This window comes from Hyperolius riggenbachi, chromosome 9 (genome assembly GCF_040937935.1).
Source record: "Hyperolius riggenbachi isolate aHypRig1 chromosome 9, aHypRig1.pri, whole genome shotgun sequence".
In the NCBI taxonomy this organism is placed as follows: domain Eukaryota; kingdom Metazoa; phylum Chordata; class Amphibia; order Anura; family Hyperoliidae; genus Hyperolius; species Hyperolius riggenbachi.
The window spans coordinates 42,373,225-42,390,835 of record NC_090654.1 but is presented as its reverse complement, the minus strand read 5'-3'; the positions used below and the strand labels follow the sequence as shown (position 1 = coordinate 42,390,835).

At 44.4% G+C, this 17,611-nt stretch overlaps 1 protein-coding gene across 5 annotated transcripts in view; it reads left to right on the top strand.

Annotated features, from left to right (window-relative positions):
- Nucleotides 1–17,058, top strand: part of LOC137532271 (farnesyl pyrophosphate synthase-like) — a 209,548-nt gene extending 192,490 nt beyond the window's left edge. For all 5 annotated transcript variants that reach the window (XM_068252601.1, XM_068252600.1, XM_068252604.1 and 2 more), the window contains one exon: nt 16,454–17,058. In XM_068252601.1, the coding sequence (XP_068108702.1) occupies nt 16,454–16,651 (198 nt within the window). In that variant the 3' untranslated portion in view covers nt 16,652–17,058. The remainder of the gene's footprint in view (nt 1–16,453) is intronic.
- Nucleotides 17,059–17,611: the final 553 nt, after the last annotated feature.

Sequence of the window (17,611 nt, the reverse complement as noted above, 5' to 3'; positions counted from 1 at the left end):
CTGCAAACCCCTATTGCTACACCACTGCTAGCGATGATGGGCGGACTCGACCAAGAGAAAAATCTCTCTCTAATCGAATCTGATTAGAGAGAGATCTGTCGGCTACCCATACACTGCAGGCTGATTCCCGATCAATTTCAGCATGAAATCTCTTTGGAATTGGCCAAGCCCACCACGTCCTCCGCATTCACCACCTCCCCGATGTTCCTCTAATGTATTAATGTGCATTTATACATTACCTGTCCTGTGTCGCGGTGCCCGTCCATCTTCCGAATCCGCCACTCTTCAATTAGCCCTATACACGCTGCTGGTGTGGCGCATGTGTGATGTTACACATGCTTAAGGCGCTAACAGAAAAGCGGCAGATTTGGTAGATGGACGGGAACCGCGACACAGGACAGGTAATGTATAAAGCATGGCAAGGAAATGAGATGTGCTACTTAAAAACAAGTGCCTACCTGCAAGAGAGTGCAAGCCCCACTTCTGGGGTATAATACACCCCCAGCATACACATGACCTGTCTACCACTGGAGGATGTTGGTTTCCTGTAACAGCTTGCATGCAACTTGTTAAAGAGACACAGAAGCGAAAAAAAAAATGATGATATTATGATTTGTATGTATAAAACATTAAGATCAGATACATCAGTCTAATTGTTTCCAGTACAGGAAGAGTTGAGAAACTCCAGTTGTTATCTCTATGCAAACAAGCCATTAAGCTCTCCGACTAAGTTAGTCCTGGAGAGGGCTGTTATCTGACTTTTATTATCTCAACTGTAAGTGAACTGTTTACTTTTCCTCTGCTAGAGGAGAGGTCATTACTTCACAGACTGCTCTGAAAGACTCATTTTGAATGCTGAGTGTTGTGTAATCTGCACATATTATAGAATAATGCAATGTTAGAAAAAACACTATATACCTGAAAATAAAAGTATGAGAATATTTTCTTTGCTGCTAATCTTCTAGTAATTATTCATAGTACACAACCAATTCACTATATCATATATTTTTTTTCGCTTCAGTGTCTCTTTAAGTACTAACTAAATCTATTATTATTTATGTATGTATTGTATTTATAAAGTGCCAACATATTACGCAGCGCTGGACAATAAATAGGGATACATACAGTATTTAGGGGTGACATACAGCAAAATGACAATACCTGAATACAAGAAAGACCAGATCATGCAGCACAGTATGAGTACAAGGTAATGCTTAGTCACTGGAGGGGAGCATGGAGATTAGGCAAGTTAGGTTCACTCAGATGCATAGCATGGGTTCACAGTAATGGAGGTGCATGATCAGGTAGGACACAAAAGGAGGAGGACCCTGCCCAAAGGCTTACAATCTAGAAGGAGAGGTAAGGACACGGAAGGTAGGGGACCAGAGTTCAGCTGTGGGTTTAGAGCATTTGTGAGGGGTAGTAGGCCAGAGTGAAAAGGTGAGTTTTGAGGGCTTTCTTGAAGATGTTGAAGGAGGGGGCTGCCCTAATGGGTGTAGGTAGGGAGTTCCATAGTGTTGGAGCAGCTCTTGAGAAGTCCTGGAGGCGTGCATGGGACTGGGTGATGCGGGGGGAGGGGCGGTTAGGTGAAGTTCATTGGAAGAGCGGAGTGAGCGGCTAGGTGTGTACCTCTGAGTAAGATCAGAAATGTAGGTTGGACAGGTTTTGTGGACAGATTTGTAGATCAGACACAGTATCTTGAATCTGATTCTGGACTGGATAGGAAGCCAGTGGAGGGATTCAAGGAGGGGATCCACTGTGGTGGAGCGATGGGAGCAGTGGATAATTCTGGCTGCCGCATTCATGATGGACTGCAGTGGGGCTATTCGGGTCATAGGGAGACCAGACAGCAGGGCATTGCAGTAGTCAAGGCGGGAAATTATGAGGGCATGGAGAGAAGTTTGGTGGTGGCAGATGTCAGGAAAGGGTGAATCTTACAGATGTTACGAAGGTGGAAGTTGCAGGACTTTGTGAGGTTTTGGCTGTGAATGGTAGTGTGGTTAACAGTGACATGCACGTCTGGGAGGTTTATGGATGTCCGGGGTGGGAAGTATCATAAATTCCGTTTTGTCTAGATTTAGTTTCAGGAACCTAGCGGACATCCAGGAGGAGATGGCTGATAGACAGGAGGAGACCTTGTCCATGGTAGTGGTGGATATGTCAGGGGTGTGGAGGTAGAGCTGGGTGTCATCTGCATACAGATGATAGTTAAAACCCATGGAGGAGATAACCTTGCCAATGGAGGATGTGTATAGAGTGAACAGTAGGGGCCAAGGACCGAACCTTGGGGGACTCCCACCGAGAGGTGGTTGGGGGTGGAAGAGGACTCATTGAAGGCGGTCGTGAAGGAGCGGTTGGAGAGGTAGGATGAAAGACAGGACAGGGCGAGATTGTGAATGCCCATGGACTGGAGGAGTAGGGGATGATCTACTGTGTCAAAAGCTGCAGAAAGGTCAAGGAGGAGGAGAATGGAGTATTTACCTTCAGCTTTAGCTAAGGCAAGGTCATTGAACACTTTGGTGAGAGCAGTTTCGGTTGAGTTAGATAGTGAGTGACAGCAGGGACCCCCAGTTAGATAGTGAGTGACAGCAGGGACCCCCTATTATATACTGAGTGACAGCAGGGACCCTATGCATATGCATAGCCTGGGTGCGCCACCAAGTAAAATTGAAAATTGCACAAAGGTGGATCAGCGCATCAGCAGGCTGCCTCCGAATTGCCTCCAATCAGAGGTGCGCTGAGCCCCCCCCCCCCCCCCAGAAACTGCAAACGCACCTTGAACCCAAACACAAGCTCTGCATATACACCAAAAGCAAGGCTGCTAAGTGGGAGCAGCTGACCAAAAATGAATTAAATTAGTACATAGCAAGGAAATGAGCAGCGCTACTTAAAAACAGACCAGTGCCTACCTGCAAAAGAGTGCAAGCCCCACTTGTGGGATATAATACACACCTAGCATACACATGACCTGTCTACCACTGGAGGATGTATAAATGCACACATTTATACTAGTGATGCTCGGATAGTACTTTTTAAAATCCGAATTGACCCCAATCCGGATACCTAGATATCCGGATCCGGCTCGGATATCCGAATCCGGCCTTTTAGATATCCACCACAAAGTATCCGAACATCTACGGGTTACCAGCCACCTTAATGTATCAAGTATCAAAATTTATTAATCAATCAAGAACATACATAATTTCTAATAATACACGTATGAAAGGAGCGATTATGATTCAAAAATTTAAAATTGCGTATGCAAAAGCTAATATAGCCATCAAGACAGCACTAATAATTAAAGTCCCGGTTCAATGATGTATATGGACAATCCCACTCTTACACACTTCAAGCATCCCGCACATTCATACTGGTGCCATGCAGATAATAAATACTTGCGGCGGGGGCCCCCTTTAAGACTTTTTTGTAATCCAGCAGGATCCAGATAGCAACCACTATCTATGGAGTTGGATAATCCCCTTACTTGGAATCAACGATTTTGGGGCTAATGCACGGGATATCCCTAAGGCTGTTATTAATCATTTGTCCTTAATAAGAAAAAGGCTGGATCTCACCGCAGGCAGAAAGTTACTGATGTCCATTTAGTTTGGCGTGCATCACGATTCCATTCAGCGTTGAAAGGCGGCAGCAATGGATATAGAGCCGTTCAATTCATCCGCTCAGCTTAATGATTTGCGAACATTGCTATCTACATTTTGGCCAATTTTAACAGCCTCGGATGAAATAGCTAAAGTGGTGGGCCCACGCCCACTGCTTACTGCTAAAAGGGCACCCAATTTAAAAGACAAACTAGTCCATAGTGAGTACAGTGTCAATAATGACACGTGGCTACAGAGAGGCATACCTAATGGGTCATATAGATGTAGTGGGTGTAAGCTTTGCCCTTTCATTGAACGAACAAGTGTATTTGAAAATAGCTTGGGTGATGTAGAATATGATATACGATTATTTATTAACTGTAATACGACACGTGTCGTTTATATGATACAGTGCCCATGCAAGCTCAAATACGTTGGCAAGACGAAGAGGGCCATGAAGGAGCGGGTGTTAGAACATCTGGGCAAAATTAGAGGAGGTAAGGCAATGGGGGGCATATATGAACATTATAGAGAACATCACAATAATGATCCAACAGGCACTCTAGTTAAAGGTATATATAGATTGAAGGTATCTATAAGAAGGGGGGATTTTGATGAACTGCTGTATTGCAAGGAGGCGTCTTGGATCTTCAAATTAAATACAGTGGCACCTTTCGGCTTGAATGCAGAGTTGGATTTAACTCCATTTCTGCGGATTCGACGATATGATTGACAGATTGGGATATGTGTGAACCCGCAATGAATGTGGGGTGCCATGCATTGCCAAGTGCCGAAAAATATATAAAAAAGAACAGTAAACTGTGTGCATACATTCGTCTAACCCTTTCTTGGGATGACTAAACAAGGGTTTTGTGACCAATTAAGTAAAAACTCATGGATTGAGTGAAGTCATCAATGATTATACCTGACAATATGGAGTATGGTCCATCCGGATGCGTTGTGTGTTGATGCTGTCGAATTGTACTTCCTCGTACTGGACTGTGGACCTATGATGCCTTTGTGGATTCATATGGGACCTATTTGAGTCTGCCTGTTCTATGTAAATGCCGACTAAATGTTGATACGTGTATGTGTGGCTGTTAGCCTATGTGATGGCCCGCTGTATTGCGAGTAATATGGAGAGACTTGGCAATTATGCCTGCTATATATAGATATTAATCGGAGACTGACACATACATGTAAGGCCGGTCGCCTGTGTATATAAAAAAACTCTGCTGTAGTATAAGTGACGCTATCGGCATAGAGATGGGGCGGGCCTTCAGACTGTTTTTAATCGCCTTGCTGTATGCCAAGGCCACACCCTGATGAAGCGTCACACATGACGCGAAACGTCGGTAGGCGGAGCCACGCAGCCTGAGTTCCCGGCCACGCTTCCGCACTGATGCGCGTTTGGCGTCCTGCTTCCCGCTGTCGGCCTCGCTGGAGAAGGCAGTTAACCGGAGTGCAACCGGACTGTATCCGAGCAGAGGTGACTCAATCATTAAGCTGAGCGGATGAATTGAACGGCTCTATATCCATTGCTGCCGCCTTTCAACGCTGAATGGAATCGTGATGCACGCCAAACTAAATGGACATCAGTAACTTTCTGCCTGCGGTGAGATCCAGCCTTTTTCTTATTATGGACAAATGATTAATAACAGCCTTAGGGATATCCAGTGCATTAGCCCCAAAATCGTTGATTCCAAGTAAGGGGATTATCCAACTCCATAGATAGTGGTTGCTATCTGGATCCTGCTGGATTACAAAAAAGTCTTAAAGGGGGCCCCCACCGCAAGTATTTATTATCTGCATGGCACCAGTATGAATGCGCGGGATGCTTGAAGTGTGTAAGAGTGGGATTGTCCATATACATCATTGAACCGGGACTTTAATTATTAGTGCTGTCTTGATGGCTATATTAGCTTTTGCATACGCAATTTTAAATTTTTGAATCTTGATCGCTCCTTTCATACGTGTATTATTAGAAATTATGTATGCTCTTGATTGATTAATAAATTTTGATACTTGATACATTAAGGTGGCTGGTAACCCGTAGATGTTCAGATACTTTGTGGCAATATTATAATGTTGGGGTTTGCCCCACCCACTATCTTTATGTGGGTAAGATGATCAAGTGTTCAAGAACTACTGCCACGGGCAACTTTTGCCCACTGTCTTTATTTTGTTCTTTTAGATATCCGGTCGCATTATCCGCGGATATCTGGCCTGTTCGGATATCTGGATAGAAAGACCGGAAGTGCCCTTTAAATAGCTTTAAAAGGGGTTTTGAGGGTAAACGAGGCATGTTTTATCATTATTTTGCAAAGGGAAACACTAATTGATGATGTGGGGACTTCGAATCCCCCCCCCCCCCCCAAAGAAAAATGACTGTCATTTAACATTAGGCCTAGGTTCCAGACAGCGGTCGTGCAGCCCACATTGTGTCCAAAGTCCAACCACACAACTGGGACATGACAGTTTTCAGTCAAGACACCTCCAAAAATTGATGCTGCAATTTTGTTTTGGGTTCAATATAGGTGGTATCAGTGGCCTGTGGCACCCTGTCCTGGCGGTGGGAGCTGCACAGGCAGCAGGAGCAGGGCAATTCAGCAGCAGCAGCAGGTGTAACGTGTGCCAGCCAGGAGCATGACGGACGTGGTACGTGGCACTTGCCAAGTGTCACGTGACAAGTGCAGAGTGACAGACAGCAGAGGAGAAGACACTAACTGGTGCACACTAACACATTAATGAATTAACAATAGTGGAGTGATAGTGAAGGGGTTAATCACTGAGCTTATCACTGTGTACAGCCCTTGGCCTAGCAACAACACTGCAGCTGTACAGCACACACTCTAACTGTCACACTATGAGACATCAGTCAAGCTAATTAACGATTACTATAGAGTAGTGAAGGGGTTAATCAATGAACAGCTTTAGGTTTATAACTGTGTACAGGCAGCCCTTGCTAGGCCACCAGCACTGCAGCATGTCTCTCAGGAAGCATTGAGCAAGCCATAACGATCTGTCTCATCATGGCAGCCCTCCTTATTATACAAAGGGGGCTGGCCAGTGTTCCTTTCTGTGATTGGGTGCCAGGGCTTAGGCTAGGAGGCCTCTGATTGGCTCAATGAGGTCAGGTGGGGCTGGCCAGTGTTCCCCTCTGTGATTGGTTGCTAGGGCGTCTGCTGGGAGCCCTCTGATTGGCTCCAGGACGTCATCACCTTAGTTACAGCATTTCGGATCCGGATATCCGCGGATAGCCGCAGATATCCGGTTCATGCGTCAAACTATTCGCAGATAGCTATCCGGATATCTATAGCTATCCGGGATCCGGAGTCTGACCCGGATAGCGTAAAAAATGCTCGGATATCCGGGTTACTCGGATATCCGGGATCTAGATGAGCATCACTTATTTATACATTAGGGGAACAGTGCCGGGGGTTTAGTTGCTTGTCCCGATATCGCTCGCCGTTACCGCTGGGCACCCGATCAACCACGACGACCAAATATCTTGCAGCATGTCCAACCGATATATGTGACTAATTTCGGCTTGAAATTGGTTGCAATGTCGATCGGGCATGCACTTGGCACCAATTTTTCATCCAATTATAGTAATTGAATTGGATGGTCGATTGGCTGCCAAGTCGTCTGATGTATGGCTGCCTTAACCCTCTCTTCAGATAATCAGGTAATCGGAAAAGGAGTGTGTCTCCTGAGATCTGAGGAGAGTCTAGGGACAGTCAAAAACTTTTCAACCTGTGTCTAATACCTTATCTGGCCGTAGACATGCAGTCATTAGAACAATGGTGAGAAAAAAGACATTTATTTCTATGGACCCTGCCTCTGCTCTGCATCGTGCTGTGTACATTTGCCAGATGCCACCCTCTAATTGCTCTGTAATTGCTGTGCCTGAAGCCCGTGCAGCTCACATTGCTGCATACAAGCAGGGACGGATTTCTGGGAAGGCCACAAAGGCAATGGCCTAGGGCAATAAAATCAGATAAGATAAGGGCGGCATGACTTGGAGAGAGAAGAGGTCATATGTCAAATTTAATCACCTCTTTTTGTCCCGCAGAGCAGCCAGTCAGCGCCCTGCTCTGCACTAATAGCTGAATTCCAGAGTTCTCCTATTCCAGCAAGTCGCTCTCTCACGTTTCCTGGTGTGTTATGACGTAAATTTATGGCTTTAGGGTTTTTTTTTCTTCTTAGCCAGCAATGGTCTCAGTTAACTCTTTCCTGACTCATTTTCTGTCCTTCAGTTCCTACCATCTATGAGAACTGCAGGAATAAAAATGCTGTTTGCTTCCCTTTCATTGCTAAACTGTCACTGTCATCTGAGCTGTTACTACCTCTATGCTAGTGTGTATGGTTTGGCATCCTTCTCCTTTCCTGTAGCAGTAGAGCATTGTACCATCTTGGCCATCAGTGAAAGCAGAGAGTTTTGAATCAGGATGATACCATTTATTGGCTTAAAAGAAAAAAAGTAAACTTTCTGCGAATAAGCCTTCTTCAGACTTTGTTCCTGTATACTGTCAATATGTTAGAGTAAACCACCATATGTACTTTCAAAAGAGATACATATCAACATTCAAAAGAGATACATAGATTTTCAGCAAATATAAATAAATATTATTATTATTATTATTATTTTTTTATTATTATTTTTTATTTATATAGCGCCAACATCTTCCGTAGCGCTGTACATAGTACAAACAAATAATGGGGAACAAATATACATAAGAAATACAAGACACTGTACAGTCATGACATTGAATAGAATAAATACAAATACATACATAGTTGATGTATAGTTGGTACATGTACATATGTTAAAATTACAGCAGTATGAGAAACACTAGGAGGAGGTCCCTGCCCTTGCGGGCTTACAATCTAGAGGGTAGTGGGGAGGAAACAAAAGGGAAGGCAACACAAGGATTAGTGGGTGAGCCAGTGTGCCTTCAGTGCTGCCTATAGCAAATTATAGGCTTGTCTGAACAGGTGTGTTTTCAGAGTACATTTGAAGGTTTCCAGACTCGTGGCATGACGAACCGGCTGAGGGAGAGAGTTCCAAAGGAAAGGGACAGCCCGTGAGAAGTCTTGGATGCGAGAGCGAGAGGAGGTGACTAGGCTGGAGGACAAAAGGGTCTCCTGTGAGGAACGGAGGGTCCGGGCGGGGAGGTATCTAGAGATTAAAGAGGAAATGTATGGAGGCGATAGCTTGTGTAGAGCTTTGTATGCAAGTGTGAGAAGTTTAAACTGGATCCTTTGGGCAACTGGTAGCCAATGGAGGGATTGGCAGAGAGGGGTTGCCTCAGAGGATCTAGAAGAGAGGTGGATGAGACGGGCCGCAGAGTTTAGTAGGGATTGGAGAGGTGCCAGTCTGCTTTTTGGTAGACCACAGAGTAGGGTGTTGCAGTAGTCAAGACGGGAGATGATTAGGGCATGTACAAGCATTTCAGTTGCTTCTTGTGAAAGGAAGGGACGGATTCTGGAAATGTTTTTGAGATGGAAGTAGCAGGAGGTAGTTAAAGTGTTAATATGTGGTTTAAAGGAGAGCTCAGAGTCCAGAGTTACCCCTAGGCAACGAGCTTTGGGGGTTGATGCTATTGGGGTGTTATCTACATTGATTGTGACAATGGGAGGTGGAACAGAGAGCGAAGGTGGAAATATCACAATCTCTGTTTTGCACATATTGAGTTTAAGGAAGCGGGATGACATAAATGTAGATACAGTGGATAGAAATTCGGGGACTTTTGATAGTAGTGTGAAGAGGTCTGGGGCAAAACAATAAATTTGGGTGTCATCGGCATAGAGGAGATATTTAAACCCAAAAGAGCTTATTATCTGTCCCAGGCCATGGGTGTAAATGGAAAAGAGGAGGGGTCCAAGGACGGACCCTTGTGGTATTCCCACAGACAGTGGGCGTGGAGAGGAGCTGGTACTGGCATAGGAGACCATGAAAGAACGTCCAGACAGGTAAGAGTTGAGCCAGGAGTGTGCTAGGCCCTTGATTCCCAGTGTTGAGAGGGTCTGGAGAAGTAGGGTATGATCAACAGTGTCGAAGGCAGAGGACAGATCTAGGAGTATTAGTACCGATAATCTGCCTTTGGCTTTAGCAGCTAGGAGGTCATTGGCAACCTTAGTGAGAACAGTTTCCGTAGAGTGTTGAGGGCGGAAGCCAGACTGGAAGGAGTCCAACAGGGAATTAGCAGAGAGAAAGTTAGATAACTCTGAGTAAATGATGCGTTCCAGCAGTTTGGAGGCAAAGGGAAGGAGAGAGACTGGGCGGTAATTAGGGATGGTCGGAAATGCCAATTTCCGATTCCGCGGAAAATCCGTATTCCGCCATTGCCAATTACCGATTCCGCTATTAATTTCCGCATTTCAATGCGGAATTTCCGCCCGAAATCGCGGAAACTCCGCCCGACTTTAACATCGATTTTCTCAAAAACTATAAGGTCTTTTTGAAAACTTTTTTTGCATCTTGTTCAGAAGATTCTGTTTAATAAACCCTGAGAATTTAGTGTTTCTAGGCCTTACGGGGGCTTTGCTATTAACCACTAAAGTCGGCGGATTTTTACTGTAATGTAAAATGCAGAAAATAGGCAGATGCAGGTTTTCTGCATTTTACATTACAGTAAAAATCCGCAGACTTTAGTGGTTAATAGCAAAGCCCCTGTAAGACCTAAAATCATCAAATTTTCAGGGTTTATTAAACTAAATCTTGTGAACAAGATGCAAAAATTTTTTTTCAAAAAGACCTTATAGTTTTTGAGAAAATCTATGTTAAAGAGACTCCGTAACAAAAATTGCATCCTGTTTTTTATCATCCTACAAGTTCCAAAAGCTATTCAAATGTGTTCTGGCTTACTGCAGCACTTTCTACTATGACAGTCTCTGTAATAAATCAATGTATCTTTCCCCTGTCAGACTTGTCGGCCTGTGTCTGGAAGGCTGCCAAGTTCTTCAGTGTTGTGGTTCTGCTATGAACTCCCCTTTATGCACACTGCCTGTGTGTTATTTAGGATTAGAGCAGCTTCTCTCTTCTCTCTCTTATCTTTTACAAGCTGGATAAATCGTCCTCTGAGCTGGCTGGGCTTTCACATACTGAGGAATTACAAACAAGGGCAAAGCTGTTTGCAGGAAGAAAAGAGCAGCCTGAAACTTCAGTGCATGGGGGAAAGAAACACACAAATGATCTCTTGAGATTCAAAAGGAAGGCTGTATACAGCCTGCTTGTGTATGGATGTATTTTCTATGTGTGGACATACTGTACATCAACCTACTTCCTGTTTTGGTGGCCATTTTGTTTGTTTACAAACAAACTTTTAAAAACTGTTTTTAACCACTTTTAATGCGGCGAGGAGCGGCGAAATTGTGACAGAGGGTAATAGGAGATGTCCCCTAACGCACTGGTATGTTTACTTTTGAGCGATTTTAACAATACAGATTCTCTTTAAAGTCGGGTGGAATTTCCGCAATTTCCGGCGGAAATTTCTGCGATTTCCGGCGGAAATCCGCCTACCGCACTTGCATTACCGATTTCTGCATTCTGATGCGGAAATGCAATTTCCGATCGGAATTTTCGGAAATTGCATTTCCGCGTAATCCGAATGAGCATCCCTAGCGGTAATTAGAAAGGGCAGTAGAGTCTAAAGAGGGTTTTTTGATTAGTGGTGTTATGATAGCTTGTTTAAATAAGGAAGGGAAAGTGCCAGTTGAGATGGAAATGTTAAACAGTGTTGTTAAAGCAGGAATGAGGGGGGAGGAGAGCTGGGGGATAAGATGAGAGGGAATAGGGTCTGAGGCGCATGTAGTAAGATGAGCTTTAGAGATTAGTGAAGAAAGACACTGTTCAGTTAAGGCGGAGAAGATTGTTAGCGGGGAGGAGGTTTGAGTGGGTGAGTGGTTATGTGGAGAGGGATAGTTGATAGTAAGGGAGCTGCCGGGCAGAGAGGAAAAAGGAAGAGGTGATTGGACCGGTGAAGAGGGTTGCTTTTGAAAGCTGTTCTGTAGTGTTTCAATTTTGCTCACAAAATATGCTGCAAAGTCCTTTGCAGACAAGCTTGTGGTTGTAGGGGGAGGCGGGGGGTGGAGAAGAGAGCTGAAGGTGTTGAAAAGTTGTTTAGGGTTATGGGATTGTGAAGAAATAAGTGTAGAGAAGTATGACTGCTTTGCAAGTGAGAAAAGCGTCCCTGAGCTGGAGCAGCGTGTTTTTATAGTGGGCGAAGTCATCTGCATTGGAGCTTTTCCTCCACTGCCATTCTACTGCCCTGGACTGTCTTTTCCGTTGTTTGATGGGTTCAGTTAGCCAGGGCTGTCTGTTGATGCGGCGGGGGCGGAAGTTGGTGAGAGGGGCGGCTGTGTTCATGACAGCGGTGACTGTGGTGGAGTAGTAGATGGATGCTGACTTGGGGTCAGTGTAGGATGACAGGGAGCCCAGGGGTTTTAGAGAGTCAGCTAGGGAGCAGAGGTCGAGGTTGCGATAATTCCTGCATAAGCGTGATGGCTGCACTATGGTAGCTGGAGGAGGCAGGGAGGGGCTGATTGTAAAAGTTATGAGATTGTGATCTGAAAGGGGGAATAAAGAGTTATTAAATGTGGAAACTGGGCAGAGCCGGGAAAGTGTGGCCATCATTGTGGGTGGAGGTTGAGGACCACTGGGAGAGGTCATAGGATGAGGTGAGTGAGAGGAATTTTGTGGTAGTGAAACAGTTAGTGTCTATGGGGATGCTAAAGTCCCCAATGATGATGGAAGGAATGTCAGTGGATAGAAAGTGGAGAAGCCATGTTGAAAAGTGGTCAATGAAGGTGGAGGCTGGTCCAGGAGGCCGGTAGATGACAGCAACCTGGAAGTAGTGAGGGGAGTAGATGCGGACAGCATGAGCCTCAAAAGAAGAGAAAGCCAGAGAAGGTGCTTTAAAGTAGAGCTGAACTCCATTCAGCCACTGAACAGTGGCTGAATGGAGTAAGCAGTGGCTGGAAGGTGTAATGGTTAAGGGCTCTGCCTCTGACACAGGAGACTAGGGTTCGAATCTCGGCTCTGCCTGTTCAGTAAACCAGCACCTATTCAGTAGGAGACCTTGGGCCAGTCTCCCTAACACTGCTACTGCCTATAGAGCGCGTCCTAGTGGCTGCAGCTCTGGTGCTTTGAGTCCGCCAGGAGAAAAGCGTGATATAAGTGTTCTGTGTTTGTTTGTTTGTTTGAACTCTTGCACAGAACAGAAGGAAAACATAGAAAAATCCACCTTGTATGTTTTTTAGAGAGCCTGTGTAATTCCCCCTCATCTGTGTCTAATCTGAAGTTGTAATTTGATCTCTCCCCTGTGTCCCCTGACTGCCACAACATCTAAGCTCATTTGAAAGCACAGGATGTTAACAATATGTCTGCTTCCATGAAAGCAGGAAGTAGACACTGCCGATTTATTGCAGGACTAGCTGATTGCTCGGCGTTGCCCGGGTATGTATTTGGCTGGTGTTGGCTCCGTCCACTTTTCTAACCTTAACTTATAAACACTCAATGACCTAGTTTGTGAGCTTTTCATTGTTTGGCATCAATAATTTGCATTGAAATGAAACACATCTGATTGGCTGTGGCTCCACCCTATTTTCTGAATTTGAACCCCAGTCACCCAATGACCAACTGTACCAGGTTTTAAGCTTGTGCCATTAACAGTGCAAGAATGGCAGCAATTGAATATTCCCCTTGAAAAGCAATAAATGAATTTTGATTGGATTTTGTAGGCTCCACCTTGTTTTATGAATATTAATCCCAGTCACCCAGTGACCAACCGTGCAAAGTTTGAGAACCCTACCGTTAACAGTGTAAGAATGGCTGCAGTTTACATTTTCCCAGTGAAATGTGTATTTGTCTCCACCCACTGATGACCCAGCATTGCCTGGGTATGTATTTGGCTAACGTTGGCTATGCCCACTTTTTCTGACAGTAACAATTACTTAATTACTCAATGACCAAATTTGTGAGATTTGCAGTCTTTAGCATCAATAATTTGCATTGAAATGAAACAAATCTGATGGGCTGTTTATGTCTCCACCCCTTTTCTGAATTTGAACCCCAGTCATCCAATAAATAACTGTACCCAGTTTGGGGCTTGTGCCATTACCAGTGCAAGAATGGCAGTAATGAAATATTCCCCTTGAAAATCAATAGATTAATTTTGATTGGCTTTTGTAGGCTCCATCCACTTTTATGAATAATAGCTGTTGCCCGGGTATGTATTTGGCTGGTGTTAGCTCCGGCCACTTTTTCTAAACCTAACACACAAATACTCAATGACCAAGTTTGTGAGCTTTGGGGTCTTTGTCATCAATAATTTGTATATTCCCATAGAAATTAAACAAATCAGATTGGCTGTTTTTGGCTTCACCTCCTCTCCAGCATTTGAACCCCAGTCACCCAATGACCAACTGTACCAGGTTTGAGGCATCTGTTATTAACAGAGCAAAATTGGAAGCAATTTAAATATTCCCCTTGAAAATCAACAGGTGAATTTTGATTGGCTATTATAGGCTCCACCCACTTCCCATAATATTAATCTCAGTCACCCAGTGACCATCTGGGCAAAGTTTGAGAACCCTTGCATTAACAGTGTAAGAAGGGCTGCAGTTTATATTTTCCTAGTGAAATTTGTTTTTGGCTCTGCCCAATTTTTGTAACCTGGACACACAGTCACTCAATGGCCAAGTGTGTGAGCTCTGGGGTCCTTGGCATCAATCATTTGTAATTTACCAGTGAGATGAAACAAATCTGATTGGCTGTTTGTAGCTCCACCCCTTTTCTGAATTTGAACCCCAGTGACCCAATGACCAACTGTATCATGTTTGAGGCTTGTGCCATTAACAGTGCAAGAATGGCAGCAATTTAAATTTTCCCCTTGAAAACAAACAGGTGAATTTTGATTTTCTTTTTAGGCGCCAACCACTTTTCTGATTAATTATCCCAGTCACCCAGTGACCAAGTTTTAAGCTTTTGGGTTTCTGCCATCAAAATTGTGTGAATGGAAGCAGTTTATCCAGTAAAGTAATCTGATTGGCTGTTTGTGGCTTCACCCCTTTAGTGGATTTGGACCCCAGTCACCCAATGACCGACTGTAGCAGGTTTGAAGCCTCTGCCAATAACAGTGCAAGAATGGCAGCAGTTTTAATATTCCCCTTGAAAATCAATTTGACTTTTGATTGGCTGTTGTAGGCTCCACCCTCTTTCCTGAATATTAATCTCATTCACCCAGTGGCCAAGCATGCCAAGTTTGAGAACCCTGCGATTAACAGTCTAAGAATGGCTGCAGTTTACAATTTTCCATTTAAAATGAATGTCTAAAATTTCATTGGCTGTTTTATGCTCCGCCCACTTTTCCTGGATTTGTAACCTCGGTCACCAAGTGACCAACTGTGCCAAGTGTGGGGACTCTGGCTTGGTTACTGTGAGAATAGCAGCCTTTTCCATTTTTTACATTCACTTTAATGGGTGGAATCTGATTGGCTGTTTGTAGCTCCGCCCAGGTGTGCAGGGGGGACGCGAGACCCCCAGAACGTATCATCCCAGGTAGTAAGGGATCTGTGTACCAAGTTTCATTCAAATCGGTAAAGGCGTTTTCACGTGATCGCGACACACACACACACACACACACACGCACACACACACACACACACACACACACACACACACACACACACACACACACACACAGACACACAGACACACACACAGACACACACACACAGACACACACACACACACACACACACACACACACACCGCACACACACACACACACACACACACACACACACCACAGACACACACACACACACACACACACACACCACACACACACAGACACACACAGACACACACAGACACACACACAGACACACACACAGACACACACACACACACACACACACACACACACACACACACACACACACACACACACACACACACAGACAGACACACAGACACACCACACAAACAGACACATACACACCACACACACACACACACACACCACACACCACACACACACACACCACACACACACACACACCACACCACACACACAGACACACACACACACACACACACACACATGATTTTATATATATAGATTTGTATTAGCTGTAAGGTTATTATGTTGTTGTGTATCTTTTGAAGCAGAGAGGAAGTTCTGAGTTCAGGTCCACTCTAATTACAACCAAACATCCAAAGTGGGTATTGAGAGGATGTTTGCTACATACCTGTTCTCTGTTTTGAATGGGCTGCTCTCCATTGCACTGCCCTGCCACCTGTTTGTGGCTCCGACTCCAGCGAGTCGCGTAGAGGAGAGGACAAAGAAGCAGCGCATGCTCTGGCCACTTGAGACTTGCGCAAGTTTTCTGCTCCTGCCCAGATGTGCACAGCAACCAAGGCCAGTATAGTGTTATGCATTCAAGTATGCATGCCCAGAACACTATTGGCTGCTCTGCACATTCGGGCGCGCAAATTGCAGGAATTATTGAGCAGACAGAGCATCCTCTGTCTGATTCTTGGCTGAATGGGAGGCAGAGCAGCACAACTGAAATAAGCCTATTCAAACCAATGATCGCTAGTCAGAGTGTTGGACAGAATGTTTTTTGGTGGTGGTGGGGGGGAGGGGGGGGGGGCGGAAGGTGACAGCAGGCCTAGGGCACTGGAAAGTACAAATCCGGCCCTGCATACAAGATGGCCTTCCTGCATGCAAGAGAGATACTTGTGCTTGTAGTCTTGGTCATTTCATTGTGAGTGTTGGAGTGAGGTGTGCAGTTTTAGGTTGAGCTGAGTGTAGAATTAACCCTTGCTGTTCTATGACACACAGGAGAACTATGGGAAGAATGACATGGAGAAGGTGCAGCGGGTGAAGCAGTTGTACAAGGAGCTGGATCTTCCAACTGTGTACAAAAACTACGAGGAAGAGAGTTACCAGAGGCTGCAGACGCTCATCTCCCAGCATGCCAATGGGCTGCCCAAGGATATTTTTCTGAATCTGACCCGCATGCTTTTCAAGAGGCCATAATGAGGATCACAGACTGTTTGTTGCTCACACTCATACAATACAATCAAATAGCTTAGTTGCCACCACTGTCTATACAGGGACACAACCTCAAAAGGAACACTTATGCAAAACAACTTTTGTTTAATCCTTTACTTTATGCAAAACACAATGTTTTTACAGTAGCTCCAAGAGGGGGATTTAGTACTGTTTACACTCAGCATTGACATACAGCTTTTCAGCATTGACATACAGTTTCTAAATATTTGTGTAATTTCCGCTGAATTGCAAACATGAATTTTATGATTAGGGGACCGTTCACTAATCATGCTCAACTTCGTGTATACATGAAAAACGAATATTCTGTTTTTGAGTTTCTAAAAGATGTACTTGCTCTATTTGCGATGATTGATTAAACACTGAAATGACCAGTTTTTTTCTTATTCTTCCTGTTAAAATACATTTACAGTAAAGTGTCTCTTAGCAAAATGTACCCCACAAAGAAAGTCTAATTGGTAGCGGAAAAAACAAGATATAGATCAGTTCATTGTGATAAGTAGTGATAAAGTTATAGGCTAATGAATGGGAGGTGAACATTTCTCAAGTGAAAACGACGGAACGCGAATGGGTTAATTAGTACATTAACCACTTAAGCCCGTCATGTTGAGTATTCTCGTCCAGTTAGGCACCGCTAAAGGCAAACTGGAGGAGTATTCTCGTCCAGTGTTTAATCGGCGGTGCGCGCATGCACGGGGCCAAAGCCCTGGGGACCCCAGCAGTTTTCTGTTTCAACATTTGGGGAAGAGAAGCAAGGATTCCCTGAATCAATAAAAGTGCCTGTAATGAATGGATATGACCCTGATTAGGGGCCATATCTATTCATATGAATAAACGTGAATGAAAGTTAAAAAAAATCTAGTGGATTTCAAAAAGTTGAATTATACACCACAGTTTTTTTTGTTATTGTTAAAAAGTTAAATGTAA